This window comes from Apteryx mantelli, chromosome 31 (assembly GCF_036417845.1).
Source record: "Apteryx mantelli isolate bAptMan1 chromosome 31, bAptMan1.hap1, whole genome shotgun sequence".
Classification (NCBI taxonomy): domain Eukaryota; kingdom Metazoa; phylum Chordata; class Aves; order Apterygiformes; family Apterygidae; genus Apteryx; species Apteryx mantelli.
The window spans coordinates 769,510-797,322 of NC_090008.1; the positions used below are offsets into that span (position 1 = coordinate 769,510).

The 27,813-nt window shown below is 67.6% G+C and overlaps 4 protein-coding genes and 1 non-coding gene across 9 annotated transcripts; 1 reads left to right on the forward strand and 4 right to left on the reverse strand.

Annotated features, from left to right (window-relative positions):
* Positions 1–241: 241 nt before the first annotated feature.
* On the reverse strand, positions 242–9,894 carry NPR1 (natriuretic peptide receptor 1). 2 transcript variants are annotated; one of them, XM_067313395.1, is made up of 22 exons: positions 9,216–9,894; positions 7,991–8,190; positions 7,231–7,344; positions 6,858–6,993; positions 6,480–6,571; positions 6,262–6,397; positions 5,570–5,654; positions 5,356–5,476; positions 5,190–5,264; positions 5,012–5,089; positions 4,727–4,831; positions 4,519–4,590; positions 4,263–4,422; positions 3,331–3,486; positions 3,074–3,242; positions 2,817–2,963; positions 2,619–2,667; positions 2,476–2,544; positions 1,594–1,768; positions 1,398–1,496; positions 1,221–1,312; positions 242–329 (listed from the first exon to the last, which is right to left on the reverse strand). In XM_067313395.1, the coding sequence occupies exons 1-22, from the start codon at positions 9,892–9,894 to the stop codon at positions 267–269; spliced, it is 3,072 nt and encodes a 1,023-aa protein (XP_067169496.1). In that variant the 3' UTR covers positions 242–266. The 2 variants fall into 2 exon arrangements, with proteins under 2 accessions (XP_067169496.1, XP_067169495.1); XM_067313394.1 differs by having other exon boundaries at positions 2,619–2,742.
* An 871-nt stretch (positions 9,895–10,765) lies between these two features.
* On the reverse strand, positions 10,766–10,837 carry TRNAM-CAU (transfer RNA methionine (anticodon CAU)). Its single transcript has one exon. It is a non-coding gene; the product is annotated as a tRNA-Met (tRNA).
* Positions 10,838–11,138: 301 nt separating this feature from the next.
* ILF2 (interleukin enhancer binding factor 2) lies at positions 11,139–17,489 on the forward strand. Of its 3 annotated transcripts, none has more exons than XM_013942465.2 (15): positions 11,139–11,232; positions 11,502–11,561; positions 12,016–12,058; positions 13,120–13,224; positions 13,582–13,659; positions 13,854–13,956; positions 14,037–14,102; positions 14,242–14,358; positions 14,554–14,632; positions 15,092–15,179; positions 15,446–15,507; positions 15,806–15,920; positions 16,400–16,490; positions 16,935–17,104; positions 17,334–17,489. In XM_013942465.2, the coding sequence occupies exons 1-14, from the start codon at positions 11,228–11,230 to the stop codon at positions 17,093–17,095; spliced, it is 1,173 nt and encodes a 390-aa protein (XP_013797919.1). In that variant the 5' UTR covers positions 11,139–11,227; the 3' UTR covers positions 17,096–17,104; positions 17,334–17,489. The 3 variants fall into 3 exon arrangements, with proteins under 3 accessions (XP_013797919.1, XP_067169425.1, XP_067169426.1); XM_067313324.1 differs by having other exon boundaries at positions 11,502–11,541; positions 12,014–12,058; XM_067313325.1 differs by lacking the exon at positions 11,139–11,232 and having other exon boundaries at positions 11,506–11,543; positions 12,015–12,058.
* A 268-nt stretch (positions 17,490–17,757) lies between these two features.
* SNAPIN (SNAP associated protein) lies at positions 17,758–19,513 on the reverse strand. The gene is made up of 4 exons (XM_067313339.1): positions 19,159–19,513; positions 18,564–18,610; positions 18,359–18,477; positions 17,758–18,229 (listed from the first exon to the last, which is right to left on the reverse strand). The coding sequence occupies exons 1-4, from the start codon at positions 19,281–19,283 to the stop codon at positions 18,125–18,127; spliced, it is 396 nt and encodes a 131-aa protein (XP_067169440.1). The 5' UTR covers positions 19,284–19,513; the 3' UTR covers positions 17,758–18,124.
* Positions 19,514–19,547: 34 nt separating this feature from the next.
* On the reverse strand, positions 19,548–27,258 carry LOC106484276 (mothers against decapentaplegic homolog 4-like). Of its 2 annotated transcripts, XM_067313337.1 has the most exons (12): positions 27,181–27,258; positions 23,798–24,046; positions 22,693–22,867; positions 22,587–22,607; positions 22,274–22,477; positions 22,022–22,153; positions 21,799–21,921; positions 21,589–21,642; positions 21,282–21,465; positions 20,292–20,460; positions 20,063–20,201; positions 19,548–19,977 (listed from the first exon to the last, which is right to left on the reverse strand). In XM_067313337.1, exons 2-12 carry the CDS (start codon positions 24,032–24,034, stop codon positions 19,766–19,768), a joined length of 1,650 nt encoding a protein of 549 aa, XP_067169438.1. In that variant the 5' UTR covers positions 24,035–24,046; positions 27,181–27,258; the 3' UTR covers positions 19,548–19,765. The 2 variants fall into 2 exon arrangements, with proteins under 2 accessions (XP_067169438.1, XP_067169439.1); XM_067313338.1 differs by lacking the exon at positions 22,587–22,607.
* Between the last annotated feature and the right edge of the window lie 555 nt (positions 27,259–27,813).

Genomic DNA, 27,813 nt, shown 5'->3' on the forward strand with positions numbered 1-27,813 from the left:
CTGAGCCCCCCCAGGTGCGGGGGTTCGCCAGTGCCCCGGCGGGGCCGTGGGGTGGGGGGGGTGCAGGGGGTGACGCCATGCCCCCCCCCCCCCCCCGCAGCGCGGTCGCGGTCCCCCCCCCCCCACACCCCCCCCGGGCGCGCGGAGCCCACGCCGAGTGCAGCACAGGAGCTTTATTACAAAAACGAGAGCGGCGGCGCCGCGGCCGGTGCCCGGGGAGGGGGCTCCCGGGGAGCGGGGGGTGCACGGGGGGGGCGCGGGGGGGGTCAGCCCCGGGTGCTGCTCCCGCGCTCCCCCAGCAGCCAGTACGTCCTCACCTTCCCCTTGCCCTGCGGGGAGAGAGGTGTTGGGGGGGGGGGGTCCGTGGGGCTGGGTGCCCTGCTGGGACCCGGGTGCAGCGGGGCCCCACATCCCAGCAATTTCGGGGTGCAGGGGGATGCCCGATGCCCCAGAGGCCCCGGGTGCAGGGGGGCCCCAAATCCCAGCAATTTCAGGGTGCGGGGGGGGGGGGGGGGGGCTTGGTGCCCCGCTGGGATCCGGGTGCAGGGCGATGCCCAAAATCCCAGCAATTTTGGGGTGCAGGGGGACGCCTGATGCCCCAGTGGGAGCAGGGTGCAGGGGGGCCCCAAATCCCAGCAATTTCGGGGTGCAGGGGGACGCCCGATGCCCCAGTGAGACCCAGGTGCAGGGGGGGGCCCATATCCCAGCAATTTCGGGGTGCGGGGGGGGGGGGGAGCTCGGTGCCCTGCTGGGATCCGGGTGCAGGGCAATGCCCAAAATCCCAGCAATTTCGGGGTGCAGGGGGACGCCTGATACCCCAGCAGGAGCAGGGTGCAGGGGTGCCCCACATCCCAGCAATTTCAGGGTTCAGGGGGACGCCCGATACCCCAGTGGGAGCAGGGTGCAGGGGTGCCCCACATCCCAGCAATTTCAGGGTTCAGGGGGACGCCCGATACCCCAGTGGGAGCAGGGTGCAGGGGTGCCCCACATACCAGCAATTTCGGGGTGCAGGGGGACGCCCGATACCCCAGTGGGACCCAGGTGCAGGGGGGGGCCCATATCCCAGCAATTTCGGGGTGCAGGGGGACGCCCGATACCCCAGCGGGAGCAGGGTGCAGGGGTGCCCCACATCCCAGCAATTTCGGGGTGCAGAGGGCGCCCGATGCCCGGGGGGAGGCGCCGCCGGGGCTCGGCCGTGCCGTGCCGGGGCGGCGCCTCACCTTCATCTCCACGTCGCCCCGCAGCTCCAGCTCGAAGCAGCCGAACTCCTCCAGCACCGCCTTGGTCACCGCCGAGATGTGGATCTTCAGGGCTGGCCGGACACGGCGCCGTCAGCGCCGGCGGGCGCCCGGCCCCCCGGCCCCCCCCCGCGCCCGGCCCCCCCCCCGCGCCCCCACCTTCCCCGTTGGACTCCATGCGCGAGGCCGTGTTCACCGTGTCCCCGAAGAGGCAGTACCGCGGCATCTTCAGCCCCACCACGCCGGCGCACACGGGCCCTGCGCGACACCCCGTGAGCCGAGCCGGGGGGGGGGGGGCCGCGGGGGTCCCCGACCCCGGCGCCCACCCGCCGCGGCCCCCCCCGGCCCCGCTGACCCGTGTGGACGCCGATGCGCAGCTTGAGCTGCTGCTGCGGGCGGTGGCGGATCTTGAAGGAGCGGACGGCGTCCAGCAGCGCCAGGGACATGCGGGCCACCTCGCGGGCGTGCAGCTTCCCGTTGCGCACCGGCAGCCCCGACACCACCATGTAGGCGTCCCCGATGGTCTCCACCTGCGGGGGCACCGGGGGGTTCGGGCCTGTGCGGGTGCCTCTGTGCACACGGGCACGTGCTGCACGCGTGCGCGCCCGTTATGGGGGTGCGCGCCTCTGTTTTGTGCCCTGTGTATGCGCATGTGCATATCCTGAACGTGCAGGTGTTTGCAACTCCATCTGTGCACCTTCGGGTGTGCATGGCCACCTGTGTGCACGGATGTGAATGTGCCCATGGACATGAACGTGTCCATGGATGCACTTGTGCATGGATGTGAACGTGCCCATGGATGTGAACGTGCCCATGGATGCATGTGAGCAAGGATGCATGTGAGCACAGATGTGAATGTGTGCACGGATGCACGTGTGCATGGATGCGAACGTGTGCATGGATGCACAAGTGCATGGATGCACATGTGCATGGATGCGAACATGTGCATGGATGCACATGTGCGTGGATGCACGTGCGCACGGATGTGAACGTGTGCATGGATGCATGTGTGCATGGATGCACGTGAGCATGGATGTGAACATGTGCATGGATGCATGTGTGCATGGATGCATGTGAGCACGGATGTGAACGTGTGCATGGATGCACGTGAGCATGGATGCATGTGTGGGTGGATGCACGTGAGCACAGACGTGAATGTGTGCATGGATGTGCATGTGAGCATGGATGCACACCTGCGTGCCCACTGCAGGGGCAGGCGGCGCGGGCGCGCGCTCACCTTGTAGACGTCGAAGTTGTCGATGATGGCGTCGAAGCAGGTGTAGAGGTCGTTGAGCAGCGTCACCACCTGCGCCCGGCGGAGAGGCGGCGTGAGGCCGCGGGGGCCGGTCCCGCGCCGCCCCGCGCCGCCCCGGCGCTCACCTGCATGGGGGTGCTCTCGGCCGACAGCGCCGTGAAGCCCACGATGTCGCTGAAGTAGATGGTGACGCTCTCGAAGGCCTCGGCTTGCACCGTCTCCCCGCGCTTCAGCTGCTCCGCCACCGAGCTGGGGGCGCGGGGCAGCGGTGGGTGCACGGCTCGGCGTGGGGGGGGACGCGCCGGGGGGCCGGGGGCACTCACTGGGGCAGGATCTGGTAGAGCAGGGCTTCAGCCTTGCGCTTCTCCTCCAGGTAGGCCTGGGTGCGCTCCTCCACCAGCTCCTCCAGGTTGTTGGCGTACTGCTCCATGCGCGACAGCAGGTTGTCCAGGATGTTGCTGCTGCTCTCCCTGCGGGCGGCGGGTGAGCGGCCACGCGCGGCGCCCCGGCACGGGGACAGGCACGGCACGGGGACGGGCACGGCACGGGGACGGGGACGGGCACGGGGACGCGGCGGCACCTGTTGAACTTGCGGATCTGGACCTTGATCTGGCCGAAGTCGGGGCGCTCCAGCGCGTCCTCGGCCCAGCAGTGCTGCATGAGCTGGCCCAGCTCCTCCACGTGGCAGCCCACGCCGGCCGAGGGGCGGAAGCTGGGGCGCTCGCCGCTCTTCACCCGCTCGATGATCTCTGCGGGGCGGCGAGCGGGGCCGTGAGCGGCGCCCGGCGCTGCCGCCTCCGCTGCCCCCCGCCGCCCCCCGCGCTGCCCCGCGCTCACCTTTGGGGCTCAGCTCCAGCCCCTCCACGTAGAAGACGCCGTTGCGCAGCGCGATCTCTTGCAGGATGATGCCGAAGCTGTAGACGTCGCCCTTCTGCGTGCCCCGCGCCGGCGGCGCCTCCATCCGCAGCAGCTCCGGCGCCGTCCACAGCTTCTCTGCGGCGCCGCGCAGCGGGTCAGGCGCCCGCCCGGCGCGGGTGCCGGGGGGCCGAGAGAGCGGGACCCCCCCCCCCACCCCGTGCGGGTGTTCGGGGCGAGGGGAACCCCCCACACGGGCGCTGGGGGTCTGGGTGAGCAGGGACCCCCCAACACAGGTGCTCGGGGTGAGCAGGGACCCCCCAGTGTGGGTGCTGGGGGTCTGGGTGAGCGGGACCCACCCAAATGCAGGAGCTGGGGGTCTGGGTGAGCAGGGACCCCCCTGATATCAATGCTCGGGGTGAGCAGGGACCCCCCAATGTGGGTGCTGGGTGTCTGCAAGAGCAGGGACCCCCCCAGTGCAGGTGCTCAGGGCAAGCAGGGACCCTCAATGTGGGTCCTAGGGGTCTGGGCAAGCAGGAACCCCCCAGTGCAGGTGCTGGGGGTCCAGGCAAGCAGGGACCCCCCCCAATACAGATGCTCAGGGTGAGCAGGGACCCCCCCCCGCAGTGCTGGGGGTCTGCAAGAGCAGGGACCCCCCGGTGTAGGAGCTGGGGGTCTGGGCGAGCGGGACCCCCGCAGTGTGGGCGCTGGGGGTCTGCAAGAGCAGGGACCCCCTGATGCAGGAGCTGGGGGTCCGGGCAAGCAGGGACTCCCCTGATACAGATGCTTGGGGCAGCAGGGACCCCCCAATGTGGGCGCTGGGGGTCTGCAAGAGCAGGGACCCCCCCGAGACGGCTGCTCGGGGCGAGCGGGACCCCCCCCCCCCCCCGGGGCGGGCGCAAGCAGGCTCTCACTGGCGAAGAGGGCGTGCGAGTCGTCGCCGTCGGGGGCCAGGCGGAAGCTCTCCAGCCCGTAGTCGGTGATCTTCAGCACGAAGCGGCTGTCCACCACGCAGTTGGACGACTTGAGGTTCCCATGCGACACGATGACGCCGCTGTGCAGGAACTGCATCCCCTGGGGGGGGGGGGGGCCGCGAGCGGCTCAGCGCCGGGGGGCCGCGGGCGCCCCCCCCCGCCCCCCCCCCCAAACCCGCCACCGCCGCCTCGTTACCTTGACGATGTCGTGGGTGAGGGAGTAGCGGAACATCCAGTCCAGCGTGATGCTCTCGTTCTCCAGGATGTCCTGGGGGCGCAGGGGGTGACCCGCCGGCCCGGCCCGCCGCCCTCCCTCCGTCCCCCCCCCCCCCACCCCGGCCCGCCGCGGCCCCTGCAGCCCCGACGCCGGGCTGATGGGCAGCCAGGGAGCCGCGTGCCGGTACCTGGAGGCTCCCGCGCGGGCAGTACTCGGTGAGGATGCAGATGTTGGGGGGGTCGGTGCAGGCGCCCACGAAGCGGGTCAGGTGCTCGTTTTGGACGTCCCGCATCTACGGGCGGCGGCGGTGGCGGCGGTGGCGCGTGGGGCTCTGCCCCGCGCCGGGGACCCCCGGCCCTCGGTCCCCATCCCCATGCCGTCACCCCACACCCGGAGCATCCCTGGGGAAGGGACCCAGGCGTCCCGGCCCCCAAAAACGGGAGGAGAGGGGCAGCCCCCAGGGTGCACCTACGTGCTTCAGCTCGAACAAGACCTTGCGCGTCAGCTCGATCCGCTTGCGGTTGAGGTGCTTCACGGCCACGAGGTTGCCCTGGGTGGGAGTGGGGGGAGGACGCGGGGCGGTGGGTGCCCGGCGGGGCGGTGGGCGCCCGGCCCCGCTGCCGCGCCGTTTCCCCCCCCCCACCCCGCACCTTGTAATACGCCGTCTTGGCGTAGACCTGGAACTGGCCCTCGGCGGTCATCAGCGAGCCGTAGTTGGAGCCGCGCTGCGGGAAGCGAGCGGCGGTGAGCCCGGCGCCAGCCGTGCCGTGCCGCGGGATGCCGTGCCGCGGGATGCCGCGCCGCGCCGGCTCGCACCAGCGAGAGCGTGAGCTTGCTGCCGGCGCTGCGGAGGTGCTTCTCCAGGCTGCTCATCTGCACGTCCTCCCAGCGGACCCGCCACAGCTCGGCCGCCAGCTCCTTCTCCAGCTGCAGCTTCCTGCGCCGGGAGGGCAGGGTGAGGCCCCGCGGCGCCGCCGGCCCCCTCCCGGCCCCCCCGGCACCGCTCCGCGCCCCGGCGCCTGCCCCGCACCTGTAGATGAAGAAGGAGGTGACGGTGATGGCCAGGAGGATCAGGCTGACCACGAGGGACAGGATCTCCAGGGTGGACAGGTTGGCTGCAAAACAGGAGGGGAGCGGTGAGGGGCTGCGCCGGGCACCACGCCGGCGGCCTCGGGCAGAGCCTGGTGGTGCTGGGCCCCGGCGGCGATGCAGACCCCGGCGGTGCTGGACCCCGGTGCAGGACCCCAGAGCTGCTGGACCCTGGTGCAGACCCCAGCGGTGAAGGACCCCGGTGCAGGACCCCAGCGATGATGCAGACCCCAGTGGTAAAGGACCCTGGTGCAGGACCCCAGAGCTGCTGGACCCCAGAGCTGCTGGACCCTGGCGCAGGACCCCAGCAATGATGCAGACCCTGGTGCAGGACCCCGGCTGTGCAGGACCCCAGAGCTGCTGGACCCCGGCGCAGACCCCAGCGGTGCAGGACCCCAGTGCAGATCCTGGTGGTGCAGGACCCTGGCAGTGATGCAGACCCCGGTGGTGCTGAACCGCGGTGCAGACCCTGGCGGTGAAGGACCCCAGCGCAGGACCCCAGAGCTGCTGGACCCTGGTGCAGGACCCCGGCGGTGATGCAGACCCCGGTGAGGATGCAGACCCCGGCGGCGCAGGACCCCGGCGGTGCAGGACCCCGGCAGCGCGGCGCGGGGCCCCCGGCGCCCGGCTCACCTTTGCGGCACAGCGGGTCGCTGTTGTCGAAGCCGCAGGGCGGCACGTCGGGCGGCACCACGTTCCCCGGCCAGCGGATCTCCCGCCCCGGCACCATGTGGATCTTCTTGGTGGTGCCGTTGTAGTTGGCCACGATCTGCCGGGGGGGAGAGGAGAGACGCGGTGGGAGACCGGCTCCCCGCGGCACCGGGGGGCCCGGCACCGGGACCGGGGCTCACCTGGAAGTCGCCCCGCGCGGGGTCCATGTCCCACAGGGAGTAGTCGCTCTCCCGGTCCCCGTTCTCGTCGATCTTCAGGAAGCCGGTGACGCCTGGGGACGGAGACGTGAGGGACGCGGGGGGACCTGCCGCGGGGTGTCCCCGGCAGCGCCCCGTTCCCGCGCCGGGGCCCGGAGCCAGCCCCGCGGGGATGGCGGTGCCGCTGCTCCCAGGCTGTAAATCTCTGTCCCAGTGGCTCCAATCCCAAAATACCAGCCTGGGAGCGGGGCAGGCGGGCGCTGGGCAGGCGGCACCCAGCCCTGCCAGGCTGTGACGGGGACAGGGATGGGGACGGGGATGGGGACAGGGACAGGGACGGGGACGGGGACGGGCGCCCACCGTAGAAGGTGCGGTTCCACATCTGGCGGGTGATGGCGGTGGCATTGGTGATGGAGCCGCCCCGCTCCAGCGTCTCGTTCACGGCCTGGGCGTAGAGCAGCACCCCGTCGTGGAAAGCCGCCGCGATGTAGTTCATCTGGGGACGCGGAGACGGCTCGGGGATGGGGTCCTTGTCCCCAGCATCCCCAGCTCCATCCCGTGTCTCCTCCATCTCCAGCTCCATCCCGTGTCTCCTCGTCCCCGGCATCCCCAGCTCCATCCCGCGTCCCCTCCATCCCCAGCTCCATCCCGTGTCCCCTCCATCCCCAGCTCCATCCCGCGTCCCCTCCATCCCCAGCTCCATCCCGCGTCCCCAGCTCCACCGTGGCCCTACCAAGCCGTCGCGCATGGTGAAGTTGAAGTGGGCGCGCGCCTCCTCCTTGAGCCGTGCCAGGAAGGGCCGGTACTCGGGGTTTTCGGGCTCCTTGTAGGTGATGATGGTCACGGCCTGGGGGGACAGCGGCTGGGAGCGGAGGGGACGGGGACCCTTCCCCGGGTCGCCCTCCGGGACGGGGTTGCCCGCACCCCAGGGCGCAGGGAAGCCTGGCTTCCCGCCCAGCCTATTAATAGCCTCTGTTCAAGGCAGTGCCGGAGCTGGGACCTGGGGGAAATTAATCTCGCTTCCTTCCTCCTCATTAGCTGCCAGCAACGGGGAGCGAACGGGCAGGGCCGGCGTGGGAGGCCGGGCTGCTCCGCCAGCTCCGGTGCCCACCCCGGCTCCGCACCAGGCTCCGCTTGAGCTGGGAGGCTTGGCTCGCGCGGGGGAGAAGAGGGCACGTGTGCATGCCGGGGAGCGCGCAGGTGCATGCACGGGCACACGGGTGCACGCGGGTCTGCATGCCCGTGAGCACATGGGTGCATGCATGGGCACATGGGTGCACACGGGTCTGCATGCCGGGGAGCACACGGGTGCATGCACGGGCACACGGGTGCACGCGGGTCTGCATGCCCGTGAGCTCATGGGTGCATGCATGGGCACACGGGTGCACATGGGTCTGCATGCCCGTGAGCACAGGGGTGCATGCATGGGCACACGGGTGCATGCCGGGGAGCGCGCGGGTGCATGCATGGGCACACGGGTGCACGGGGCTCACCTCGAAGGCCTGCCGGGCGCTGGCATCGTCGCGGTCGCCGCGCTTCCAGGGCCGCTGGGGCTCGGGGAAGCGGGCGCCCTGCAGGCTGGCCCCGAAGATGTCGATGTAGAAGAAGGCGTAGTCGCCGCGCGTCAGCCCCTCGCGCCAGGCCTGCAGCATCAGCTCCCGCAGCGTGTCCGGGGCGCAGCACACGTAGACGACTGCGCGGGGTGACACGGCTCATGGCACCGGCCCATCCCGGCCGGCACGGCGAGGGCAGAGCCGGGCATCCCGGGGGTCCCCACGTCTCGCGGCTCCATCACTAACGCGCGAGGCAGGAGGGGACGAGTGTCGGGGTCGTGCCGTGGACCCCATGGGGCAGCGGAGCCGGCGGGCAGAGGGAGAACCGCGAGGCCGGATGCCCGGAGGGCGGCGGGGCTATGCCGGGCGCAGCGGGGCGTGGGGGTCCCCCACGCTGCTGCTCTGTCCCGCGTGCCGCCGGCGGGCCCCTGCCCTCCGCCAGCGCCCAGGCTTCCTGTTTTCCTGACTCCGTTTCCTCCTCCACACAGCCTGGATCGCCGGCAGTGATTTATTCCCGGCGGCGCTGGGACCGCTGCGGCCCTTGCGCCCAGCCCGGCCGGCGGGTGCCGGCTCCCCGCGTCCGACAGGGCCCCGGGGTGCCGGTGCAGGATGGACCTGCCGGATCCCGGTGCGGCTGCGTGCAGGTGCCGCCGTGCCCTGGGCACCGGCTCCGCCTGGCACCACGGGGTCCGTCCCCAAAATAGCGGCCGGCGGGACGAAATGGGGGCTCGGTCAGAGCTGCTCGCCCGATGCAAAGCAGTCCCTGCTCAGTGCCGGCGGCGTCAGGGCACCCTGACGGCCGGCAGCGGCCGTGCCAGCCCGGGGCAGGAGGTGCCCCGGGAAAGCGGCCGGAAAGAGGGAAGTGCCGCGGCCCCGGGGCCAAGATAACCGGCCGCGGGCCGGGCTCCAGGTCTGGCCGGCGCCCAGCGGGGCCGGCGGCCGGTGCCAGCCTGGGACGGAGCAGCTCCTGGCGCTGCGGAGTGCCCGGGTGTCCTGGGCACGGCTGCGGCAGGGCTTGGGGTGCAGGGGCACGACATGCGCATGTGCACGCAGAGACACATGCAGCCATGCATGCACACCCATGCACACCCGTGCACATGCATGCACACCCATGCACACCCTCCGTCCCCCTGCCCGCCACCCCGCCGCCCCCGGGGGCTCTTACTCCGGCCCTTCTGCTTGATCTCCTGGATGATGAAGGAGTAGTTGCCCTTGTCGCAGAAGACCACGTCCATGACGGTGAGGTTGCGCAGCGTGGGCAGCTGGACGTAGAGCCCCTCGGCGGCGAAGAAGCAGGGCCGGTCGTCCATCTTCTCGTCCCAGTAGACGAGGAGGGCGCGGCGGGTCCAGCCGAAGCGGCGGTGCAGCTGCACGCCCAGCTCGCCCAGCTTGCGGTGGCTGGGGCCGGCGCGGGTGGTGAGCCCGAACTGCCCCCGCTTGTCGTCGAAGCCGTGGGCCTCGGCGCCCGCCGTCACCAGCGGCAGCCGCCAGTGGCTGGTGAAGCGGGCCACGGGCGCCGCCGTGTACACGCAGCCGGGCCCCAGGAAGGCGGCGGGCTGGTGGGCCAGGCGCAGGTCGACGGCGGCCAGCGGCGCGGCCATCTCGGAGCAGACGCCGTGGCGGTCCTCGCTGCTGCCGAAGACCCAGCGCAGCGTGTAGCCGGGCAGCAGGTCGGCGCGGGCGTTGACGGCGGCGGCGGCCAGGCGCACAGCCGGCCCCACGCGCGGCCAGGCCCACGCGTAGCTCAGGTTGCGCTCGGGCAGCACCACCGCCAGCGTGAGCGTGAGCGCGGCGCCGCGGCCGGCCGCCGCCAGGGCGCCGAGCAGCGCCAGCGCCGCCAGCATGGCCCGCGCCGTCGCGCCCGCCGGCACTGGGCACCGCGGCGGCGGGCTGCGCCTTTCCTTCCCCCCGCTCGGCTCGGCGACAAAGGGCTGTTATCATCCGCCGCGCTTAACCCCTTCCTGCCCGCGCCCCGACGGCGCTCCCCCCCTGCCCGGCCGCGGCCGCGCCGCCACGCGGGACGCGCCCACGGGGCGGCCCCGCCGCGGCGATGCGCCCCGCCCGCCCGCCCGCGAGCGCGGCCCGCGGAAGGGGGGGACACGCGCGCTCCCACCCCCCCCCCCGAGGGCTGAGACCGGACAAACTCACGGCACGCACGGGGGGGGGGGGGGAGCGGGAAGGCACCGCCCCCGCCGGCTGCTGGCGCCGTCCCGCCGCTCCCCGTCCCGGTCCCGCCGTGCTGCGGAGGGGTCGCCGGGCCGGGGGCGTCCCGCGGGGTCCCAGCACCACCCAGCGGCTGCGAGCGCCACCGACCCCCCGCCCCGCACCCTGGTGACATCCACGGTCCCGGCCACTACGGGGACACGCACGACGCTGGGCACCCCGCGGTCAAGCACATTGCGCGTTCCGCCGCCCGTGTGCACCACGCACACGCGTGACACCCCAGCTGCGTCCCGGGACCGTGTACGGCGCTTCCAGCGGCCACGCGGGGACGCGCGGCGCCCCGGCAGCGCGCACAACGCCTCCCGCCGCCCGGGCAGGGGGCACCGCAGCACCCGCGTCCCCGCCCGCCCAACGCGGCCCCGCTGCAGCCAGGCAGATGGGCGTCTTGGCGGGTGGCAAACGGCAGCCCGGGGAGCACCAGAGGTGCCGGCAGCAATTAATGTAATTAGCTAAGGGGTTAATGAAGAAAGAGGGAGGGGAGACCAAAACAGCTAGCAGAGGATGGTTTCGATCCATCGACCTCTGGGTTATGGGCCCAGCACGCTTCCGCTGCGCCACTCTGCTTCTTGCCTATGTGGTTTTCTCAGCGCTATATAGATACATTACAGAGGCTTATTTGATATACACGCATGCGCACTGAGCACGCGAACCGCTCCATTCATGGACGTTGTACTCCCCCCAGTGGCCGCTAGCAGTCCAGCGCGTGCGCATCACGGCGCCTCCACTGACCCCTCCCACCCCTGCCCGGAGCAGCATGTGATTGGTCACTTCTCGCCCTCGGGCTTAGAGTGATGGCTAGTCGAACCAATGGTCTGAAGCGGAGTCCTCCCACCGACGGCCCTTGCGAGCGGCGGGAGCCAATCGGCGGCCAGGTTGTTGCGGGGTGTGGGAGCGCAGCCCGGCGGGTTCTCCTCGGTGGCGGCGGCGGGGTTCATTGTTCGGTCCGGCGGAGCCATGAGGTGCGCGGGGCCGGGGACCGCTGCCCCGTGAGGGGACGAGGGGCCGGGCCGGAGGGGTGGGGGGCGCTGCCCCGTGAGGGGACGAGGGGCCCCGGGGGGGCGGGCAGGCGCGGCAGAAGGACGGGCCGAGCCCCCGGGGAGCTGCTCTGGGGCTGGCGGGGGCTGAAGGTGGTCGCCGGTGGGCGGCCTGCACGGATATGGAGCCGGGGGGGGGGGCACTTCGATGTCTTTCCCCCTTCCCTAAAACGACCCTTTGCTCTCTTCCGCAGGGGCGATCGAGGCAGAGGCCGTGGCGGACGCTTTGGTTCCAGGGGAGGCCCTGGCAGTGGGCGAGTCTGGCTTCTGCTTTAGAGAGGGTGGCTCTCTAGCGTTGCAGGCTTAGGGGGTGGGTTACAGCCGCTCTCAGAGCGAGCTGTCGGGGGTCACAGAGGCCGGGGCTCTAGTTTGCAGTGTAGCACAGGGTTACTGTGAGGAGTAGAGCGGGTTGGGGGGGGGGGGGGGGACTGGCATCTCCAGGCCAGTTTTTTCACCGCTGCTGGTGCAGGGAAACCCTGGTGTGCAGCCACTGTCTGATCACTCCAGGGTGGTGGGGCGCTAAGGTATTGTTAGAGGGGTTATGAAGAAAGCTCTCCTATTTCTGTAGGGCCTTTCTTTCATCTTGGGGACAAATCTTAAAAGAACCGTGACTGAGGGGGGTAGCGGGAGGGTGGCGATGACACGAACAGCCGCGAACAGGTACACACCTCTACAGAGAATAAAGTTCTTTTTTCTTTCCCCCTTTAGGTTCCGGCCCTTTGTGCCGCACATCCCCTTTGATTTCTATGTCGTGAGTAATTGTATCCTACCGAGCTGTTTGCAGGCAACAGCTGTAGGACTTTTGTTTGTTTAAAGATGCTGTCTTAAAGTCTTGTTTGCTGACTTAATTTGATGGTTTAACTTCTTCTAGCTTAGCTGGAGTAGAGAAGCTCACTGAAAATGCAAACAGCTGTTGGTTCAGTAACTAACCTGAAATAGACCTACTTACTATCCCTGTTGGTTTGGATTGTTTGATGTACGTGTTTCACCTTGAATGAACAGTACGCGGTTAAGGAATCATGGTTGCAACAAATAATGCCTGCAGGTTTACTGCTTTTTAAGGCACCTGCTCTCCCAAACCCTCAACTCTGTCAAATCTGTCTGTAATATGAACATTTTAAATTACTTTGATAGCTGTCACTCACCCTTCAGATGTTCTCCAGGCTCCTTTGCAGTGTCAGTCCTCACAAGGACCAAGAGGAACACAAGCCTTTCTCACCCTTTATAGAGGGAAATCGTTTCCTCCTTCTGCTGAGCATCTGTGCTTTAAAGACATGTGACTCTGTCAGGGAAAAGAAGTTTACTTATTCTTGCCTTCCAGATATTGTGCCTGTGAACACTGTCATAGCAACTGAAAAGCTCTGGCTATCTGCAAACAAAGCATGTTACTCTTAAGGGACTCTAATGTAGCTACTTTTACTACTGACAGAGCTATTCTTAAATTAGGTCCACCCTGTCTCACATGCCTTAATCCTTTGGCTTAGAAACTAAACACCATGCAGTGCAGAACATACCTAAGTGGATTCGTACAGGCACTCTAGTGGCTAATGTGCCGCTTCTAGAGACCTGCTGTTCCTGTTAGAGCATGCGAATGTATATGGGCAGGACTGCCAGCTCTTTTTACCCCTTTAGGATAATGTAAAAGTTAAATTATAAAAGCAATGAACTTAAGAGCCTGATGTGGAATCACAAAGGAACCAAGCATCAGAGAATTAAAAAATGGAAATGTTTTATCGTCTTGCCAATGAGTGGGTTGAACCAAAGTCTGTTTCTTACTTGGGCATTGCATTCTGATGTCTGATCCTGTTTCAGTGCGAAATGGCTTTCCCGCGTGTAAAACCTGCCGCAGATGAGACTGCGTTCAGTGAAGCCTTGCTGAAGAGAAACCAGGATCTTGCTCCAACTGCTGCTGAACAGGTTAATAGAAGTGTGTTGCTTCATGTTGAAAATTACCTTAAATCCTCTAGCTAGATGTTACTGCAGCATTAGAGAAACCAGAGAGAGCCTATCCTTAGGAGAATATAGCTAATATGATATTAGCAGTTACTAGTCTAAGAGCAATCATTTGCCCCCGAAATAGGTACTGCAGTAGAAATATGGGTGGCATTTCTTGAACAATGGTTTCTAAACATGCTTATTCTTATCTGTTTAATAGCTATCTTACATTGGGGCTGTCTGCATTATGCTGTGTGAGATTGGATTATCTTTATCTCAAGACTGTAGTTGTACTGGACGATGGACTGGTACTACCACCCCTCTCTAATTCCTTTTCAGGCTTCTATTCTTTCTCTGGTAACTAAAATAAACAACGTGATTGATAATCTGATTGTAGCGCCAGGAACTTTTGAAGTGGTAAGTCAAACTTTTTTACTTGAAAAAAGCTATGTGGGGAGACATTTCAGCACATGGGGATACTGGTGTTCTAGCTACCAAACTTTGTGCCAAGTACAATTACCGTGAGTTTTTTGTTGCTTAGTTCATGCTTTCTCCCAGAGAAGTAGCACGTGCATTAACCGCATTAATTTTTGCTTTGCTCTTTCAACCAGCAAATCGAGGAGGTTCGCCAGGTGGGCTCCTACAAGAAGGGCACCATGACAACAGGGCACAACGTGGCTGATCTGGTTGTGATTCTGAAAATCTTACCCACGTGTGAGTATTATTTACTTTAGTGCTGCTGGCTGAGCACAGCAGTCAATCCTGCTCTAACTGCCCCTTCTGCTTCTCCCTAGTGGAAGCTGTGGCAGCCTTGGGAAACAAAGTAGTGGAAAGCCTGAGAGCGCAGGATCCCAGCGAAGGTGGGACACTCCTGTATAACATGAGGTAGAGGGGGCAGAGTTGAGGAGGACAGATACTGACATTAGTGTTCCTGTTCCCAGTCAACATGGGGACTGTCTTCCTGTCCCTCTGTGAGAAATTCTTGCTCTTTCTCCCCAGTCCTGACCATGCTGACCAACGAGACTGGCTTTGAGATCAGCTCGGCCGACGCGACAGTGAAGATCCTTATCACCACAGTGCCTCCCAATCTCCGCAAACTGGACCCAGAACTACACCGTAAGGGCTCAGCTCGCTCTGTACTGTATGTGGGGGTGGAGGGGCTTTTACAGCTCCATTATGGAGTGGGGACAGTCACCGAGTCACCCTAGACGTTCAGTGTGAACCTTCACTAGGAGAGGGGAGCCAGCTGGCCTCCCCTGGCTTGCGGCTACTCACTGGTTGAAAAATGAATGTTTCTGCTGCTTCTTTCAGTGGATATCAAAGTGCTGCAAAGTGCTCTGGCCGCCATCAGACACGCTCGCTGGTTTGAAGAGAACGCTTCTCAGTCCACGTGAGTTGGACCTTAAGCAGGAACTGTAGCTTTAAGGCCCGGTTAAAACAATCTCATTTACAGAGAATAAAACACCTTATATTATATAAACCTTATATATATAAACCACCCTCAATGCAAGGGCGTGCCTCAAGATCTGTCCCCTACATTAGTGATACTGAAGGCTCTTTTAAACTGGATGGTGACTGAACAGCGCAGTCTTAAATCCAGTTGTAAAGCGGCACCATGCAGCAACCCTGATAAACTCAGATATCCCAAATCAGTACCCTTCCACACTTGCTGCACCCGGTGGCTGTTCTGCCCGGGTCCTGCTGAACTGCACTGTGGGGTACCTGCTGCGCAGTGCAGTAACTGCCAGGGAAAGGGCAGTGCTTTCCCTGCGCTGCAAGGAGAGCTCCTGTTCCTGCGGCAGGACTGTGAGCGACGCATTATAAACACTGTTGTCGCAATCTTCTCCAGAGTGAAGGTCTTAATCCGGCTGCTGAAAGACTTGAGAATTCGATTCCCCGGTTTTGAGCCCCTCACTCCATGGATTCTTGACTTGCTGGTGAGTGCATGAGGGGGACACTGATGTTCTGCCAAACAGAATGTTGTACCTCTGACCTGCAGATTTTCCCCCCCTTGGGTACCTGCGGTTGCCTGCCTGGCTGTTCCTTCCTCTGCTATCTTGTAACTGCCTGCACATCCCTGGGCTCCAGCACAAAGCAGCTTCTTGTAGCTCCAGCAGCAGAAGGATTTGGGATGCTTACACTTCCCTTTTATAAAGCCATTCTTGTCCTAACACCCTCTTTCTCTTTTCCCCCCTCTCTCCAGGGGCACTATGCTGTGATGAACAATCCCACGAGGCAGCCCCTGGCTCTGAACATCGCTTACAGGTCTGTTACCCTCTTTGCTTCACTTTTATGAACTCCTATTGTCACCTTAGTTTTGAAAGTACCAAATAAAAAGCAGTGGTGTCTCAGGACTTTACAGTTTGAAGGGACCTGAACCGGAGACAAAGCAAACTTCTCGTGTGCCAGTGCCTATGGTGTCTGTCTGTGACCTACCCCCTTCACCAGCAGCAGGAGCTGGATTCCTGTCTCACTGCCTGTTTTGGCCTGCTTTGCAGATCTTCAGGCTGCGTTACTGTGCTAGCTACGGGCTAGTTCCTAACGTGCAATGTCTTGTCCGCAGGCGCTGCCTTCAGATCCTAGCTGCGGGGCTCTTCCTCCCTGGATCTGTTGGTATCACCGATCCCTGTGAGAGCGGAAACTTCAGAGTGCACACGGTTATGACCCTCGAACAGCAGGTGAGCTACCTTGTCTGCTGTGCGAGGTGGGACTAATATCTGCCCCCCAGAAGTCACTTCCTGCTAGATAACTGCATCTGGGAGTATCTTGCATCCTTGCTATGTACGAACCAAATTTCCAGAGAAACTATAGGTTTAACTTGTTGCAAGCTTGTTGTTTCTGTGGGTATGGGGAAGAGCATCAGGAGGATCACTGGAGAGACTAGTAGCAGTTTTCATAAGCTAATATTCCACATCCCTGCAGAGCAGATCATTTCTTACCTGAAGCAGAGCTGTGCTGCTGAAGGACTCGGCTCTGGCTAGATCTTTCAGAGTGTTGAGTACAGAATAGCAGCTTCTCTGACCTTGCGTCACGGAGAGAAGGAAAACCGAAGAGGGCGAGTCCAGTACTGCTCAGGGCTCTCGTAGCAGAAAGCCTCCCAAGTTGCTAGCTGGGACGGGATGCTGCATGTCCTCTGACTGTCATCCCCGTACCGTAGGACATGGTGTGCTACACAGCGCAGACACTCGTCCGGATTCTCTCTCATGGAGGTTACAGGAAAATCCTTGGCCAAGAGGGTGATGCCAGCTGTAAGTACGGCCTGTGTAACGCGTGGCTCTTCCTCCATGCAGACTTGCCAACACTTCTGCCTGGGAGTGCTCCAGGAGGGGGAATGGGACTGGTTTCCCGTGTTGCTCACAAAAACCCAGAAACGGAGTGGAGAGGCCCAGTTCCTGCCAGGAGCAGCTGTGCTGCCCCAAAGGGGAGGCTGCTGCCCCGACAGGAGAGCTAGCGCTGCTGGGAAGCAGAAGCTTCCTTGCCCTGAAGGGCCCTAATGGCTGTTTGCAGCAAGCAGCAGTTGTTGGAGCAGCTGCTTAGCTTTAGGGAAGCTTCTCCTAGCTGGCGATGCGGGGTGTCGTGCTTCCCCCTGCCGGCACCTGCCACGGCTGCACGCCTTGGGAACGGGGCTTGCCCGCGCTGCCCTGACAGTGCCGGGGGGCTGCAAGCTGCCTGCTAAACGCCGCTGTTTGCAGACCTGGCTTCCGAAATGTCCACGTGGGACGGAGTGATAGTGACGCCTTCTGAGAAGGCTTACGAAAAGCCCCCAGAGAAGAAAGAAGGAGAAGAAGAAGAAGAGAATCAGGAAGAAACCGCTACAGGCGAGGAGGAGGAAAGCATGGAGACTCAAGAGTGACTTGCCCAGGTAAAGCCTGCTGGGCAGTTGTCTGTCTACTGCTGCTTGGGGGTGTCTAACAGCACCCACGGGTGAGGGGAGCCCCAGGCACGTGCCTTTCCCCATGCTGTCCGTGCCAGGGCAGCGGCTGCTAAAGTAGCTCTGCTGCAGCATGGGCCTGACAGGGGAGGGGAGTGTCTGGGCTGCCCCCACCCCGGGGCAGAGCTCCCCCCGTAGCAGCCTGTTCTCTCCCCTGCAGCTTGACTCCCCACCTCTGGACACTGCTGGCCGAGGCACATGAAGAACCACAGCAAGAACTTGGCCTCTCCTCAGCGAACGCACCGAGTTGACGTGACCCGTTCCTTGTATTTGTCTTGTTTTTTATAGGTTGACAGTAAACTGCTCCCTGTTTTGAGTGCGTTCTATCTGTTCGGGTGGAAGAACCTCCCTTATAAAAATGGGTTGGAAAAGGGTCTGACACCCTGGGCTGGGGGGTGAGAGGGGGGGTGAGTCTGGGCCTCAAAACACCCCCTGTTCTGGGGGTGCTCAACCCTGGCCCCTTCTGTCTGGCAGCAGCACCTGCCCGGCTCCGCTTTCGCCAAGGCTCACAGGGGCTCAGGCAGCCATGAGCTGCATCTGTGACCCAGCGATGGCGTTAGAGTCACGGTGCCTCACTCGGTTCATAAGCAAGACGCAGTCACTTTTATTACAGTGCCTACAAGCCTCAAAATACAATACACGGGGTCGCCCCCAGTTCATTACGCTGTAGTAGAAAAGCTGCAGCTTCAATTTGTAGGACTTTTCCCCCCCCTCCAGTGCTGCGGCCGTTAAGAAAAGCATTGCTACAAACAGAAATACCTGCTCTGCTCGGGGGTGGCTCAGTCTGTTCACTGTCCTAAGGCAGGAGCTGGGTTATGCCTGCCGCCGACCAGGGCAGCTCCTGCTCCGACCCAGCCGTAATTGGGAGGCTGTAACTCTCAGGACCGTCGGCACAGCCGCGTCCCGAGGGAGTTGTACAGGCGGAACCAGCCCAGCGCTGCTGCCGGGGCCTCACTTGCCGGGCAGGCCCTGGGGGTAGCCGCCCGACGCCTCCAACATGGCCTTTCTCCGCACCGTCTCCTTGGCCACGCTGTGGTTGAGTCTCCGCAGCCGTTCCTGCGCAGGGGAGCAGCGGCCGTCGGGACGCGGGGCAGAGCTCGCCTTCCACGCCCCGGGAAGCCGGCGGCGCTTCCCAGCACCCGCTCACAGCCCCACGCCCCGTGGCACAGCGCGCCCCCCGCTCACCTGGGCGTTCTGCAGGATGTTGTTGACCAGCACCACCCTGCGCCGGGCGTTCAGCAGCTTCTTCACGTAGGGGTCGAGGTCGAGGGCGACTTTCTGGTCCTCATTGATGCGGCACAGCTCTAGGGAGAGGACGGGGGGTGACAGCTGCAACCCGAACCCCGCTGCCCCCCTCGCCGGCCCCCTGCTCGCCCCGCCCCGGGCTCACCTGCGGCCAGGCTGTCGATGTGCTCCCGCAGCTCCACCTGGCTCTCCCTGTGGAGGGGAGGGGCTCGGCGGTCCACAGCTGCAGCTCGACCCCCAGCCCTGCGCTCCCTCCCACGCGGCTGCCCAGCCCCAGGAGCACCTGCCAGCCTCCCAATCCAGCTCCCTGCCCCTGTGCTGCCCCACAGCCACCCCTAGGCCCTCTGCTACCTCCTCCTCTCCCCCCAGGTGCCCCTAATGCCCCCCAGTCCAACAAGTTGCCCCCCCTCCTCCCCGATACTCATCCTTTCTGCCCCCCCCAAACCAACTGCCTGTTCCTCTGCTCCCCAGCCCCCCCAAGTACCTGCCCCATAGTCCTTCTCAGCCCTACTCCCTGCCCCATAGCCCCCCCCCCCAGGCGCCTCTAATACTCCTCTCAATGGGTACCTGCCCCACAGCCCCTCATGCCCCCCCACATACCTGCCCCATAGCCCCTCTCAGCCCTTAATGCCCCCACGTACCTGCCCCATAGCGCCTCTCAGCCCCAAATGCCTCCCCCGGCCCACCTCATGCGCCCGCCAGGCGCCCTACCCGTCCCCGCGGCCCCCCAGCGCCCAGACCTGACGGCGTGGACGTGTCCGTCGAGCTGCCGCACCGCGGGCCGCAGGAACTGCAGCAGCCCCTCGGCGAAGAGCTCCCGCGCCGCCACCGGCCCCGCGCCCCCCGCTGCCGCCGCCGCCGCCATCTTGGCGCCCCCGCCGCGCGGCCCGCTGGGAAATGGCGCCGCTCCCGCCCAGCGCCGCAGGGGGCTGCCGGGAAATGGAGTCCGCCCGCTGGAGCCGCCGCGAGGGCTGCCGGGAAACGGAGTCCGCCCGCTGGAGCCGCCGCGAGGGCTGCCGGGAAATGGAGTCCGCCCGCCGCCCTCGCAGCGCCGAGCACCCGGGCGCAAGGAGCAGACACAGAGGCGGCAAAAAAAACCAAACCCCGTTCATTAAATAATGGTAAAAAAAAAAAAAAAAAAAAGAGCCACACCGCCTCGGCCCCGCCGCCCCCAACCCCCAGTTTTTGGTACTTTTACAATTTTTTTTTTTGGCTTTTTCTTACAAAATTAAATTAAAAAAAAAAAGAAAAGGGCCTCCAAGGGGAGGGGGGCCGGGGCCGCGGGGCCTCTCCCCCACCGCCGGGGGCCGCCGTCCTCGCTGCCCGGCAGCGCCCGGGGGGGCCCGGCTAGCGGAGGGGCGCGGGGTCGGCCATGGGCATGGTGTGCAGGACCTCGTCGAGCAGCTGCAGCGCCCGGTGCAGGTGCACCTCGATCCAGCACGGCGTGTGCTTGATGCTCTGCCGCGGGTAGTCGGGCCCCCAGCCCTTGACGAAGCTCAGCCGCAGGATGCAGAGGCGCCGCAGGTCGTCCACGCCGATCCCCGCCGCCGCCGACAGCCCTGCCGCGGGACACGGCCCGTGGGTGGGGGGCCCAGGCGTCCTGCCCACCCCCCTCCCAACACCCGCTCCCCGTGTGCTGCTCACCGACAGCGGGCGCGATGCCGCCCACCGAGCCGGGTCCCGGGATGCTGCCGGCCACGGCGGCCGCCTGAGCCGCGGCAGCCGCCTGGGCCGTGGCCGCTTGCTGCTGCATCTGGCGGTGGCACTGGCGCAGGTCGAACACCTGGGGACGAAGCGGGGGGACAGTCCTGAACCGGGGGGACCCTGAAGCCGTTCGGCGATGGGGATTTGGGGGGGGGGGGGAGGCCCCCACCTTGATGTAGGCGCCGGGGTAGATCTTGTGCACGGCATCCCCGGGCGCCCGCCCGGCCTCGCGGTCCAGGTAGTAGCTCTGCACGAAGACGGCGTGGTCGCTCAGGCAGCGCATCCACACGTCGCCCTCGCCGCGGCACTCCAGCTGCACGCCCTTCCCGATGTGCAGCCTGCCGGGGGGTGGGAAGGGAGGGGGGGACACGGCACGGGACGTCACCCCGGCGCTGCCGCACTGCCCCTGCGCCCCCGGACTGCATCGGTCCCGTTTGCACCCCCGCAACCCCGATCTGCCCTGTGCGTCACTCCTGTATCCCCATTTTCCCTGAGCATTCCCCATCCGCCCTCTGCATCCACCCCCAATCTGCCCCATGCATCACCCTCCGCATCCCCAATTTGCTCCTAGCATCTCCCCCCGTGCACCCCTGACCCGCAGCTGCCCCATTTGCCCCCCCCTGCAACCCCAATCCGCCCCATGCATCAGCCCTGCATCCCCGTTTTCCCTGAGCATTCCCCATCCGCCCCTGCACCCACCCCCAATCTGCCCCGTGCATCACCCCCGCGTCCCCAAATTGCCCCTAGCATCTCCCATCTGCCCCCTGCATCTGCCCTGTGCACCCCTGACCTGCAGCTGCCCCATTTGTCCCCCTGCAACCCCAATCCGCCCCATGCATCACCCCTGCATTCCCATTTTCCCTGAACATTCCCCATCCGCCCTCTGCATCCACCCCCAATCCGCCCCGTGCACCCCGATCTGCCCTCTGCTTGCCACATTTGCCCCCCTGTAACCCCTATTTGCCCCAAGCATCCCCCGTCCACCCCTTGCACCCCTGATCTGCCCTCTGCTTCCCCACTTGCCCCCTTGCAGCCCCTATTTGCCCCACGCATCCCCCACCCGCCCCCTGCTTTTGCTCCCTGCAGCCCCACCCGCCCGGCGTTGCCCCGGCATCCCGTCTCCACCACCCCCCCATCCGCCCCCCCCCGGCCGCCCCACCGGGCCCGCTCGCTGGCGTCGGTGCGGTGCACGTTGGAGAGCTGGCCCAGGCAGAAGCGGTCGCCCCCCGAGGGGTCCACGTAGCCGTCCACGGTGACCACGGGGCAGCTGGATGGCACCTTGAAGATCTCGCCCACCTGCACGTCCATCTCGAAGTAGGCGATGGAGCACCAGAACTCCGGCCCTGGGGAGGACGGGGAGGACGGGGGGGGGTCAGCGCACCCGCGGCTGCAGGAGGGGGCAGCTGCCGGGGTTGGGGGGCAGCTGCCAGGGTCGGGGGGCAATAGCTGGGTCGGGGGGCACTTACCGGGGTGGGTGGACACCGGCTGCGGGTAGGGCCCGGAGCTATGGTGGGGGGGCCCTGGGGACGCAGCAGAGCGGCGTCAGCGCTGCAGCGAGGCCGGGGGGGAGCGGGGGGGGCCAGGATGTGCACCAGCCGCGTGGGGCCGGTCCCAGGCCCCCCATCCCCTTGCCCCCCTGTCCCCCCCCCCCCCCCCCGCCGTCCCCCCAGACCTACAGTAGTGGTTGGGGTGGTGGAGCGGGGGCTGCGGGTGGCTCCGGGGGCCGGGCTGCGGCGGGGGGCCCCCCAGGCCGGGCGCGTAGACGGCCGCGGTGCCGCCGGTCCAGCTCGCCGGCGAACCTGGGTGGGGGGCAGAGAGGGTGGTGGAGGGGGGGGGACGTCCCAACGCGGGGACCCCCAGGCGGAGTTGGGGGGGGGGGGCATCGGCCCCGGTACTCACCGCGGTAGGGCGGCTTGGGGTAGCCGTTGTGCGGGGGGGGCTGCGCCGGGGCGGCCGGGGGCGGCGTGGGGCAGGCGAGCTGCAGCAGCCCCTCGCCGGGGGGCAGCGAGAGCAGGGAGCCGCCGGGGGCCACTGCAGTGGGGGGGGGGGGGGGGCAGAGCGTGGGGCCGGGGCTGGGGGGGCTCAGCCCAGCGCCCTGCCCCGGGGCGGAGGGGACACGGTGGGGGGGGACAACGACGCGGTGGGACTCACCCGGGGGCGACATGGGCAGCGCGGGGTAGAGGCTGGCGGGGGCGCGGGGGGAGGCGGGCAGCTGCAGGGGGGGCAGCGGCTGGCGGTAGGGCTCGGCGGGGGGCAGCCGCGGCGCCCGCTTGGCCCCCTGCTCCCGGCCGGGCGGCACCTCCATCTGCACACAGTCATGGACAAACTCCTCCTTCACCAGGCGCGCGGGGGGCACTGGGGGGGGGACACCGGAGACCGTGGCGGGGGGCGCGGGGAGGCGCTGGGGCGCGCGGGCCGGCGGCTCCGGGGACGCTCCGCCACGGCCCCCCGGCCCGGCTCTCACCTGGGCTCTGGATGCTCAGACCTGCCGGGGGGGGAAGGGGGGAAGGGGGGGTCAGGGGGCCGCCCGGCGGGACCGGGGCGCCCGGGGTGCCGCGGCGGTGCCTCACCGATGCCCGGGGACACCACGCGCTCGTAGTGGTAGGGGTTGACGCAGACGCTGTCGTACTTGAGGTCGAAGGCGAACTGGCAGAACTTGGCGTGCTTCAGCTCGTTCTTGTGCAGGTCGGGCCAGCGCCAGAGCCGCGCGTAGATGACGTGCGGGAAGCCCTTGCGGCCGGCCACCTGCGGGGGGGGCGACGCACGCGGGCACCGGGCGGCCCCGGCACCGGGGTCCTGCCCCGTGCATGGGGGGGGGCGATGCTCCGGACACGGTGTCCCGCGTGCGGGGGGGGGGGGGCGATGCTCCGGACCCGGTGTCCCGTGCGGGGGGGGGGCGATGCTTCGGATCTGGTGTCCTGCATGCAGGGGGGGTGATGCTCCGGACCCGGTGTCCCATGCGGGGGGGGGCGATGCCCTGGACCCGGTGTCGCGCGTGCAGTGGGGGGGGCGATGCTTTGGATCCGGTGTCCCGCACATGGGTGGGGGGGCCCACGCTCCAGAGCCAGTGTCCCGTGCATGGGGGGGGGCAATGCTCCTGACCCAGTGTCCTGCACGCTGTGGGGGGGGAGCAATGCTCCAGAGCCGGTGTCCCGTGCATGGGGGGGGGGGGGGGCAATGCTCCGGACCCGGTGTCCCCCGTGCGGCCCGATTCCCGCGGTGCCCTGGGGTGGGGGGGGGAGTCGCTGCCCCACGGGGCCGCGCGGCGCCCGGACCCCCCGGAGGGAGGGGGGGGGCTGGCGCCGGGCCGGGGGGCTCCCGCCGCGCTTCCCGAGGAGCCGCGCTCGCTGCAGACATAACAACCCCCCGGCTCGGCGGCTGCCAGACGGTGACTCATCGCGGCAAGGGGGGCCGCGCCGCGGGGGACGGGGACGCCAGCGCGGGGCGGCCGGAGGGGGCGGCGGGGGGGACGACGGCGAGGCCCGGGGCGCCCGAGGGGGGCTCGCGCCTGCCGGGGGCGGCCGCGAGCCCAGACACTGAAGTCAGCGTGGCCGCGGGCCCGGAGCCGCAGGCTCCCCCGGGCTCCCCCCCCCCCCCCCCCCCCCGCCCGCACCCGGACGCCTGGGCCCTCCCTGGCTCCGGGAGGGCTCCGGGGCTCCGGTGCGGCGGCGTTACCTGGAGCCGCCCGTCCAAGGTGCGCTGGATGGTGACGCACTTGCTGGGGTGGGCGCCGTTGGTGGTGATGGCGGCGATGAGCGAGTCCAGCTCGTCCTTCTTCTCCTTGAGCTTCTTGACGAGGCTCTCGATGGCCCGCTTGGCGAAGGTCTCGTTCTCCCCGCCCTGCCGGTGGCACATCAGGCTGTGCACGATGCTCAGGCAGGCGTCGCTGCTGGTGGGCGCGCCGAGGGACATGGCGCTGCTGCCCTGCAAGGCACGGCACGGCACGGCCCTGCCCGTCACCTGCGGCCGGCGGGGGCCCGCCGCCCCCCTGCCCTCGCCTGCGGGGGGGCCACGGGACGGCGATGAACCACCTTGCAGCGCCGCCGGGCCCCGGGAGGGCTGGCACCGGCGGGAGGCGACGCAGCCCTGCGCCTGGCTTCCCGGGAGGGCGGGAGGCAGCAGGGGGTCAGAGCGACGCCTGGCACACTTGGGGCGGCCCCGGGCCCTGCAGCGCGTCCCCAGCCGCCTGCCGGCCCCCGGCTCCGAGGGCGGCAGAGTCTGCCTGGCCTGGAGCCGGGAGCTTGCAGGGATGATGGTCAAAGGCGTGCGCGCACCAGCGCTATTACCAGTTGTGCGTGTGCGCAGTGTGCAACGTGCACGCACAGCGGCTGTGCGAAGGGAGCGTGCCTGCATGTGAGCAGCGTGCAATGGTGCACGCACGCCGGCTGTGCGAAGGGAGCGTGCCTGCGTGTGCACGGTGTGCAACGTGCATGCACAGCGGCCGTGCAAAAGGAGCGTGCCTGCGTGTGCGCAGCATGCAACGTGCATGCACAGCGGCCGTGCAAAGGGAGCGTGCCTGCGTGTGCGCAGCGTGCAACGTGCATGCACAGCGGCCGTGCAAAGGGAGTGTGCCTGCGTGTGCGCAGCGTGCAACATGCACACACGCCGGCCGTGCGAAGGGAGCGTGCCTGCGTGTGCACGGTGCGTGACGGTGCACGCACGCCAGCCGTGCGAAGGGAGCATGTCTGCGTGTGCGCGGTGCGCAACGGTGCACGCACACGAGCGCTGGCCCCGGGCGCAGGCCTGGTGTGACAGCCACACGCTGCCGGCCCTGGCTCCCTGCAGGCTGCATGGGGGGGCCCAGACTAAACAGAGCCGCAAGCTGCTGGCGCCGCTCCTTAACCCCTCGCTGCCTCGGCCGCTCCGGGACGTCTCCCCTTCCTGCCTCCCCGTGCACGTGCCGAGCGCCGGGGGCTCCCGCGCGTGCCAGGGTCCCGCGAGCACCCTGCTGCGTCGCTCCCTCCGCGCCTGGCTCCGGGGCCAAATCCCGGTGGTGGCAGCTGGCCCCGGCTCTGAGTCACGGGCGGGCGCAGCAGCGCTCAGGGCCTGGGAAAATCCTTGGGCCGGCGGCAGACACAACAAACCGTTAACCCCTGCTCAGCCCGGCTTATCCGCGCGATGGGAGCCGGTCCGGCCTGCCAACGCCGCCGCCGCCTCGTCCCTGCCGAGCGGGCGCGGAGCCAGGGCCCCCCTGTCCCGCGGCGGGCTCCCCGGCCGCCCGTGGAGAAGCGGAGCCGGGGGCCGCTGGAGCATTCCCTCCTGGAGCCCTGTGGCGGGGCCAGGGGACGCCAGGTCTACCCCAGCCCATGGGGGGGGGGTCCCTCTTCTCGCGGCCTGGGGCAGCGACGGGGAGGGAGACGCAAAGCCCCTGGGGCTGGTTGGGCCAGCAGAGCCCCCGGCGTGGGAGCCCCAGGGCTGCGGTGGCCTCACCTCCTCGCCAGCCCCCGCAGAGCCGGAACCAGAGATTGCGGCAGGGGGAAACTGAGGCAGGGAGAAGCCAAGGACGCGGCCTTCGGGCCCCAGAGCGAGCCGCTGGTCGGGCTACGCCGGCCAGGGCGGCCCGGTCTGACGGCAGCCACGTCCCTGCCTGCAGCCTTCCCGGGCGCACTCATAACCTGGGCTCGTTTTTGAGGCCAAAGCAGGGCAAAGCAGGGCCCAGCGGGGGGGTGGGACCGGCCGTGGGCCTCGGTCTCCAGTTCCCACAGCTCCGGCAGCCCGGACTGCCGATTCCCCCCCAGGATGATGCTCCTTCCAGCTACAGCCCCCCCCCCCCCCTCCAGCCCCCTTGGAAACTCAGTGCAGACCAGTTTGGGAGAAAGCGGGGCGAGCGGGGGCCGGAGACGGCTCCAGCTCCCCCGCAGCCGTGTGAAGCCCTGGAGCACCCTCCGGGCTCCTGGAGAAGACGTCGGTCCTCCTGCCACCTCTGCCCGGAGGAAAGACCCGGCGACATCCCGGCCGCATCCCCGCCGGCCCGGGGACCCACGCCGCCCGCCCGCCTCCCCGGCGCGGGCAGGGGCTCCTGCAGCCCCGGCGCCGCAGCAAATCAAAGGAACCATCAGGCGCCTCATGTCCCCGCTCCAGATGGGAAGTGACATTTCTGCGCTCGTCTTTTGTCCCAGCCGCCGCGGGGATGCGGCGCGGGGCTTTTCACGGACCTGTCAGGGCTGCTCCTGCGGATCGAGGATCTGCCCGGTATCGGCCCGGCAATAAAAACGCCTCATCCGTCTCGCGGCCCCAAACCCAAAGCCGCAAACGTGCCGCTTCCCCCACGCCAGGGGATGAAGGAGCCGGCGGGAGCGGGGAGCCGAGTCCGGCCGCGGCCCCCGGCCCTCCGTGACCTTCCCGGCTCGGAGGCCGCTAACTTTGCTCCCGGATAATCCCAAGGGCAGGGACAAAGGCTCCGGCGAGCAGCTGGGTGGGGGGTTTCGTTCCTCCCAGCCCGGCTCCCCGGCGCAGCGGGAGTCCCCCCTGCCCTGCCCGGATTTCCAGCCCGGGAGGATGCGGAGCGCGGGGAGGAAAGCGGGAGCCGGGAGGCAGCCGGCCTTCGCCCCCGCACCGGCTCCCACAACTTCCCTGCTGAGCAGCCGGCCTCCCCCGGGGGACCCCGTTCCCGGGGGGCACCCTGCTGTCCCCATCCCGGTGGGGGGGGCACGGGGATCTCCCCCAGGCAGGCACAACGGGGCTGTTTCCCCCGGTTTTGGGGGCAGCGGCGGAGAGGGGCTCCACGGCCCGGCCAGGGCCCAGCAGGGCGAACGGGGGCGGCTGCATCGCTCGCGCTCGGGCCGCAGCCGGGCAAGTTTCCTTGCTAGCGACGGGGGCGACGGCCCGAGCGCGGCTGGGGGAAAGGGACCGGGGGGCCCCGGGCCGAGGGGGCGGCTGAGGCTCGGGCTGCTCGGGGGAAGGGGCGTGAGCGGGGCCGGGGGCAGCGCGGAGATGCTACAGCGGTGGAGGGGGGAGGCACTGCCCGTGCTCGGCTAAGTGCCCCCCTCGGGCAGGGCAGGGCAGGGCAAGGCGGGGGGGGGAAAGTCCATGGCGCCAGGGCCGGGCCGGCTACTCACCTCCGCCGCCCGTCTCTGCTCACTCCGGGCCCGGTTCCCGGCGCATCTCCTCCGGCTGCCGCGGCCCGCTGCCCGCCCCGGTCCTGCCCGCAGCCCCGGTCCTGCCCGCGCCCCCAGACCGGCCTTGCCCTGCCCAGCCCTCGCCCCCGGCCGGGCCGGGCCGAGCCGAGCCGAGCCGAGCCCTGCCCGCTCCCTCGCCCTCTCCCGCTCCCGCCGCCGCCGCCGCCGCTCCCGCACCCCCCGCTCCGGCCGCCGCCGCCGCTTTGCAACTTGTTTGCTACAATAACAAAAGGAGAAGCCGGAGCGCGTGAGGCCCTGGCGCGCCGCAGCCAATGGGAGGCGCCGTGACAGGCAGCAGCCTCGCCGCCAGCCAATAGCGGCCGCGCTAGCAGGGCGGGCGGGGGCTGCTGTCTGCTCCCCAGACTGATCCATTTCCCGGCCCCCCCCGGCCGGGCGGCGGCGGCAGCGGGCGGCGGCAGCGGCGGCGGCAGCGGGGCCCCGGACAGGGCGGAGGCGAGCCCGCGCCCGCCTTCCCCTGCCCCGGCGCCTGCTCGCCGCCCCGCCGGCACCGCGGCCGAGGTCGCCGGGCTCCGCCGCTGCCCCGGCGCGGCGCAGGGAGGGGGCCGGGAGCGC

Excerpts from the sequence above, each read along its gene's own strand:
- ILF2 (XM_013942465.2), top strand. Across the intron at positions 13,225-13,581 it reads CTCCAACTGCTGCTGAACAG|GCTTCTATTCTTTCTCTGGT; the intron begins GTTAATAGAAGT and ends ATTCCTTTTCAG. Across the intron at positions 15,921-16,399 it reads TTATGACCCTCGAACAGCAG|GACATGGTGTGCTACACAGC; the intron begins GTGAGCTACCTT and ends CCCGTACCGTAG.
- LOC106484276 (XM_067313337.1), bottom strand. The coding sequence starts at position 24,034 with ATGTCCCTCGGCGCGCCCACCAGCAGCGACGCCTGCCTGAGCATCGTG. Across the intron at positions 22,154-22,273 it reads GCTGCCCATGTCGCCCCCGG|TGGCCCCCGGCGGCTCCCTG; the intron begins GTGAGTCCCACC and ends CCCCCACTGCAG. Across the intron at positions 19,978-20,062 it reads CGGCATCGCGCCCGCTGTCG|GGCTGTCGGCGGCGGCGGGG; the intron begins GTGAGCAGCACA and ends GTCCCGCGGCAG.
- NPR1 (XM_067313394.1), bottom strand. The coding sequence starts at position 9,894 with ATGCTGGCGGCGCTGGCGCTGCTCGGCGCCCTGGCGGCGGCCGGCCGC. Across the intron at positions 4,591-4,726 it reads GCCCGCGCGGGAGCCTCCAG|GACATCCTGGAGAACGAGAG; the intron begins GTACCGGCACGC and ends CTGCGCCCCCAG. Across the intron at positions 4,423-4,518 it reads TCACCCACGACATCGTCAAG|GGGATGCAGTTCCTGCACAG; the intron begins GTAACGAGGCGG and ends CCCCCCCCCCAG.
- SNAPIN (XM_067313339.1), bottom strand. The coding sequence starts at position 19,283 with ATGGCGGCGGCGGCGGCAGCGGGGGGCGCGGGGCCGGTGGCGGCGCGG. Across the intron at positions 18,478-18,563 it reads CATCGACAGCCTGGCCGCAG|AGCTGTGCCGCATCAATGAG; the intron begins GTGAGCCCGGGG and ends TCCTCTCCCTAG. Across the intron at positions 18,230-18,358 it reads ACATCCTGCAGAACGCCCAG|GAACGGCTGCGGAGACTCAA; the intron begins GTGAGCGGGGGG and ends TCCCCTGCGCAG.